We start from the raw sequence: 6,835 nt of genomic DNA, 5'->3' as shown, positions 1-6,835 counted from the left end.
AAACCAGGAGTAGTGGCGAAACCTGTAATGCCAGAACTTGGGAGGCAGAGGCAGAAGGATCAGAAAAACAGACTCCTTAACTACATAGTGAGTTAGAGGCCAGTCTGGGCTACAGAAGACCCTGTCTCATGAAGAAAAAGGAGGGGCGGAAATCATAGGGGCAAGTTCAGTTCCCAGCACACACAAGGTGGCCCACAACTGCCTCTGACTTCTTTTCCAGGGGATCTGATACCTCTTTTGATCTCCAAGGGCTCCGACATGTATGTGGTGCACATATATACACTCAATCACATACATATACACACAATAAAATAACTAAATTTAAAATAAAAAAGTAAATCAATGAATGCATGAACAAATATCAACCAAACAATTTTAAAATTTAAAAACAATTTTAAAACAGGGAGGGACCAGAGAGATAGTATTAGTTTCTCTCTCCACGCATCTTTTCTCCCTATACCTCTTCTTCCTGGACAACTATGGTGGGAACTGCTTTGCCCAGCCAGGCCTCCCACCATCCACCATGAGATGGACTCAAAGTCTATGATCCATGTTTTGTTCAAGCCTTTTGCCTAACACACCAATAAAGTCTCATCTTCCTGACAGAGAAAGTGTAAAATGGGCTGTGAAGTCTAAAGAACCAACAGGAAGAGGTGGAGGTGGGCAGGCCATGCTGAAGGCACTGCTAGGTAGCAGGGAAAGCTGCCGGGAGAGGACGATGGCCAAGGTCAAATCTCGAAGCAACCTGGGGAGGCAGTGAGCAAGAGTATGCAGAACAGAGGCCCTGTGTGTGCAAGGGGCCTGCAGTGGGAGCTCGCTTTGTGAACTGAGGCAGAGCAGGAGGTGGAGATGGTGGGGAGCAGCAGAAAGAGACCAGCAGGGGCTGAGAGCCCTGTGGCCGCAGATGCCGCAAGGAAGGCTGGTTAACTTTAAAGGACTTGAACTTTAGCTGAGCACACAGGGCACAGACTTGTTAGCGGTGGCCCCACCCACACCTGTTACTACAGAGTAGGAAGCAGCAGGTAGATGGTGGCAGCAGAGGTCTCAATCTAGGTGACAAGACAGGGGGCTGAGGGCCAAGCGACAGAGATCTTGGAGCAGAAGGGAGCTAGGTTCCATTTTACTCGTCTCTATGACACAGCTGACGGACTTACCAGAGATGGGTGTGGAAGTCACGGGATCAGGGGTGACTCTTGGTGCACTGCTGGGGAAGGAGCCTATGCTGAAGCTGAGACGTCCTCTAGTGACGTCAGTCCGGGGTGGCTTCCTATGTAGACACAGGTACTGAGGGGACATCTGTCCAAGAAGCTCTGCAGAAAGCAGAGGCTGATGTAGATGGGGGAGTCTCCAGCATAGGGGGGCCAGGTAGGCGGGAGCAGCCTGGAGTAGACACTGGACAGTCACTCGAAAGCCATGTGGGCTGCTTCAACGTGGACTGTCATTAGTAAGTCCCGTGGGCTGCGTGAGCAGGGCACCCACTGGATCTGTTCCAAAGTCACTACTGACTGTGGAGATTGTCCTAGAGGAGCATTGGGATGGGGAAGAGGGTGGGCTAGAGAATAGGAGGGATCTGGGGACCGGGAAGAAGGGTGTGAAGATTGCTCAGGAGGCAGAAGGGTGGGGAGTGTGTAGACAGGGCAGGCAGAGTTCTGGACCCCCCTCAAACTGTGTGCTCCCCGTTGAGCGAGCGCACTAGGCCATGGCTACAGTGAATGCCTTACAGTACATGAGCGTGCATATGTGTGTGTGTATGCGGGGGTGCAGGCATGCATGTATGTTTTTATTCCCAGCTCCACACGCAGCATCCAAGAGATCAGCGGCAGGTGCACAGGTGAGCCCTGATCTCCAGGCTGATTCAAGCCCCTTGGAAGGGTCTGGAGCTCATGCTGGTGGTCTGCCTTTCCAGGAGCCTGCTCTCAAAGAGAACACTGGGGTAGCAGTGGGCTCACATGTCCAGGAGGCAAAATGAGTGGTGGAGAGGACAAGGTGAGAACCCTGACTGAGTGAGGCCCCGACCAGCCAAGCTAGTTTCGGTGATCTTCATAATCTGCCGCCTCTCAGATTTCCTTTGGGGTAGGGGGACAAACGTAACTCTTAGCTGTTTTTGAAATCCATTCAGTTGTTCTCGGGTTCCCCAGAGTCTCACACTGAAAGCAAGGACACAGGACCACCAGGCTTTGAAATTGGGTTTAATGCATCATATAGAAGGAAAAACTACACTGGTATATTTAAGACAAACACTTTCTCTAGCCACTATCCTCCTTGGTACCCTCCCCAAAAAAACTAAGTCTCAAGACACGTCAGCAGCTCCCCATCCCGGGTCCAACTTCCACATCCTCCCACGTTTCTTACAAAATCGAACTCAATGCATCCAAGAAGCAAATCAAACCAACGAAAGAAGAACCTGAAGACAGTTACGGTCACCAGCCGCGCGGTAATGCGTCATCGGCACCTCGTAACCAATATATAGGCGTGCACCTTGCACGGGGCGCACGCCGTTCATCGATAAAAGAATATAAAAATCTTGTTCAACCCAGTGTAACGTGTATTAAAATAGATTTGTATCCTACAGCACAGTTTCTCCCGGAGTCGTGAAAAATGACAGGAGGGACAGTAGCTGGCGGTGGGGTCGCAGCCAGCCTTCCCACTCTGCGCGTGTGTCTGCGGGCACAGGTGTGCAGCCGTGGCCCTGGCGCGGGCATGAGTGCCCGCCGCAATTCGGCACCATGTGATATGCTCGGGGGAGCCCTGGGGCTCCTGATTGCGTATGGGTTGTGTTGTGTCCCTCAGGACAGGGTGGGGCTTGCAAAGTGGGCTGCATGGCTCACAGAGGTGCAGGAACCCCCAGGGTGCTTAGGGACCTGCACTCCCTGCAAATGAGGAGACAGCATAGAGGAGGAGGGCTCTGGAGTCTCCAAAGGTCAGGCCCCCAAATGCACCACCCTCTCTGCCTCCCCCTGGATCTCTAGATCCCTTCTGGGTGCTCCATCCGGCCCCTCTCAGGGGAGGAGGTTACTTCATTCCTGTACTGGAGCGGAGACTACCAGGTCAGAGGAAGGCAGGCGGGGTGCAAGTTCACATTACGGATCGTACAACAGAAAACGCTATACAAGAAGTGTGAAGCTCTTTTTGGCATAGTGTCTTTAACTGGCAAGAAGTGGGCAGGATGCTTGGCAGCTCCTACCATGGAGAGTGCGCTAAAGGCTTCCATTATGAGGGGAAACCTGCCACGGGCCTCCCGTGGTGGGCGACTGCTCTGTCTAACCCAGAACTCCAGAAGGAATATTCCAGAGATTGGCAATAGGAAGAAGTGGGCTGCAGCAAGGGCGTGAGCCAGGGAAGAATGAGGCAGAGGCCAGGCTTGGCAGCCCAAGCAGCAGTGACCCCAGGAGAAGCTGGCCTGTCATTTGTCTAGTTAAATGACTGAGTTTCAACATAGTAATACTGATGGATTAGGGGCCAGCGGGTCACAGGGAGCCTCAGGGCCACTGAAGAACTACCTAGGTTAGCTATCCTTTCTCTTACCAGAGGCTCACCCTGCCACCCCACTAACCAGCTATCTGTTGTCCCTTGCCTCCCCACAGGCTAAAGTCTTCCTCCCCTGAGGGGAACAATGCAATGAGAGAGCTGGCCATGACAGCTCGGGGTGAGGGCTGCCTGTGCCTTGGTCTGAGACACCCTCAGGTGGACCCAGCAACTGGTACAGGGATCTACCTCATGCTGGCTCTGGCTCTGGCTCTGGGGTGCCCAGCTTACTCCTTTTTCTCTCCGTCACTCTGTCTAGTTTATTTTTGTCTAAAATTCATAGAGTCTATGAATTAAGGCCGACAGATCCCCCCAGGTCTTGAGAGCAAGGTCCCAGTAACTTTCCGTGAGTTGTGTAATTCAGGTCCCTGGGGTCAGTTGTGGCTCTGGGGGTGCTGGAGGGCAGTGCGCATAGTGGTAGTGGAAGGCTTGGTCCAGGGCCCCACCAGAAGCGGGGTGGGGCTGGTGGTTGCCATAGCGACCTGAAGCACCTGCTCACCCTGGATCAGTCTTAGCAGGGCCCGGATGCGGTCCAGCGATGACTGTGTGCCCCTTTGGCGGGCCAGGAGACTTGTCTTCAGTTCCAGGCATTTCTGTCAAGATCAGAAGTGTTGGAGATGGCCTCAGAATTGAATTCTGCAGCATCCTGGGCCAGCCACACTGATGGGCCCACCTTTTCCCACAGCCTCCCAACCCCCAGCAGAACCTGAAACAGGCCAAGGGCCTCACACAAAATGGGGTTAAGTAAAGGATTGGAGTGTCGTGTTGGCTCCAGGAATGTCTGCCCCTGAAGCTGATGGTCCACCCGGGCCAGCGGCAGCCAGTGAAGCCCACAGACTTGCCAGCTTCTTTGTGTGCCACACAGAGACAACACTGCGGTGGAAATGAGGCCTATAGCCACATGACCATGGTTCTAGGTCAAATGGTGCCAGTGGCATATTGACCTCCGTGGGGCACCCCTCACACCACATGGATAATCAGGGATTTTATAGGGTTTAGGATAGTGATCCTTGGTTGTCAATTTGATCACATATGGATTTATCTAAAACTCAAACAAATGGGAACATTTGTGAGGAATTTTTCTTCTTCATTAAATCGTTTAAAGTAGGAAGACACACTTCTAATCCGGATCTTCGCGGTGAGAAGATCCACCTTTATTCTGGGCCACACCCTCTGCTGGCCTAGAAGTTTTGGTTCCAGAGTAGGGAACACTTCTGTCAGGAGCTACAACAAACATTCCACTGAACTGGAAGCTCAGATCTCCCCAGCAACCTCCAGCCACTTGGGCTTCTGATGCCCTTAAGCCAACAGGGAGGGGTGATTGATCCAAACTAGCATGGGAAATTGGATTGCTTCTCCACAATGGAGGTAAGAAGGATTATGTCTGGAGTGCAGGAGATCCTTTAGGGCATCTCTTGGTGCTTTCATGTCCTGTGATTAAATCAATGGAAGGCTACACCAATCTAATCCAGGCAGGATGACAAAGGGCACAGACCCTTGAGGAATGAAGGCATTGGTCACTCCTCCAGGAAAAGAGCTGAGAACCTGCTAGAGTGCTTGCTGAGGGTGGAGGACATACAAAATGGGTAGTGGAAGAAGGTGGTTACCCTAGCTAAGGCCGCGTCACCAGCTGCAGAAATGAGAATTGTAGTTGACATGAGTGTTTCTGTCATAGTTCGTTAAGAATGTACTTGTTTGTACAGATATTTGTGTTTTCTTTCCTTGATTTCTTTACCATGTAATATCATGCTTGTGATAAGAATATGAAAATTTCTTTATCAAGTAACATCAATTAAGAGAATATCAGTAGTTATCATACGTAAGTTGAGATGCCAAAAGAGCATCCTTCAAGGGACAGTAACACCTGTTCTATGGATTTGTGGTTGTATGATGGACAGTTATGTCACGTTAGGCATAATTATGACCCGGTTGAATATATAATGCATCTGTCATTATGCACGGGATAGTAATATCATGTTGTGTGTAATTAAATTCTAGTTATTATTTTCATTTGGAAATTAGGCAGGACATAAGGAGATAAATTGTGTGTCAAGCTGATGAGGGGTGGACTTGTAATGGCGATTCTTGATCATCAACTTGACTACATCTGGAATTACCTATAACCCAAATGGCTGAGAGTATACCTGTGAAGGATTTTTTTCTTAATTTAATCATTTGAAGTGGGAAGACCCCACTTCAAATCCTGCTCTTTTTGTTTTGTTTTATTTTAATTTGATTTTGAGATAGGATTTCTCTCAAATCCTGATCTTTGAGGTAGGAAGATCCACCTCTAACCTGGGCCACACTTTTTGCTAGTAGCCTCTATATAGAGGGCATGGAAGCAGGAAGCTTGCTCTCTTTGCCTGTTTGCTCTTACTGACAAGTCCATTCCTTCACTGGCTTTAGAGACTACTTTGGGATTCTGGCATATACTGAAGACAAGCTGAGACAATCCAGCCTCATGGACTGAACAGTTCCTGGACTCTTGGACCTGTGGGTAGACAGCCATTGTTGGGCTAGCTAGACCACAGTCTGTAAGCCATTCTAGCCAAGCCCCTTTACGTGTCTTCACAGATTCATGCTATCAGCTCTGATCTCTAGAGTCCTGACTATCGAGACACTGCATTTAGAGAGCTTCTCCATCCTGAGATCCCAGATCCTTGGGCAGATGAAGGTGAAAGACAGTGAGTTCAAGGCCTGCCTGGGCAACTTACTAAGACCTTGTCTCAAATTGCTAAGGAAAACACCAGGCAATGCAGGGAGAGCGGGGGAGATGGCTCAGTGGGTAAGAGTGTTTGTTCTGTGATGTGAGTTGCTGAGCTGGAATCCCCAGCTGTCACATACAAGTCACTCATGACCATATGTGGCTGTAACCCCAAGGTTGGGAGTCAGAGACAGGAGGATCCTGGGAACTCAAAAGCTCAACAGCCAAGCCAAAATGGCCGGAGTCAGGTTTGGTGATAAAGCCCCTATGTAGGGAATAAGTGGAGAGTAACAGAGGAAACATCTGACAGCCTTCTCTGGCCTCAACACGTGTGCACAAAGTATGCGTACCTGTACATGCATTCACACCTCTAGCCCCCCTCTTTCCCTCCCATCCTCCATGCCTGGGATATAAAATGTTTGTGTAACATGCGTGAGACACTATGCTCAATCCCCTGCACCATAAAAATAAATAAATCAAATAAAACAGAAAAGCCAACCTCTTCCAGGGCCCAGAACTGCTATTAGGACTACCGTCACTACAACTGCCAGCATCATTTGCCATTTCCATCATCACCATAATCATCACCATTGGCACCACAACCAT

At 49.9% G+C, this 6,835-nt stretch overlaps 1 protein-coding gene across 2 annotated transcripts in view; it reads right to left on the bottom strand.

Moving 5' to 3' along the window:
- Positions 1-2,175: 2,175 nt before the first annotated feature.
- The window catches only part of Phf21b (PHD finger protein 21B), a 67,724-nt gene continuing 63,064 nt past the window's right edge, over positions 2,176-6,835 (bottom strand). For both annotated transcript variants that reach the window (XM_026782770.1, XM_005354414.2), the window contains exon 13: positions 2,176-4,118. In XM_026782770.1, the coding sequence (XP_026638571.1) occupies positions 3,900-4,118 (219 nt within the window). In that variant the 3' untranslated portion in view covers positions 2,176-3,899. The remainder of the gene's footprint in view (positions 4,119-6,835) is intronic.

This window comes from Microtus ochrogaster, chromosome 15 (assembly GCF_000317375.1).
Source record: "Microtus ochrogaster isolate Prairie Vole_2 chromosome 15, MicOch1.0, whole genome shotgun sequence".
NCBI lineage: Eukaryota > Metazoa > Chordata > Mammalia > Rodentia > Cricetidae > Microtus > Microtus ochrogaster.
The sequence above is the reverse complement of the archived record's forward strand: the minus strand, read 5'-3'. Positions and strand labels throughout refer to the sequence as shown.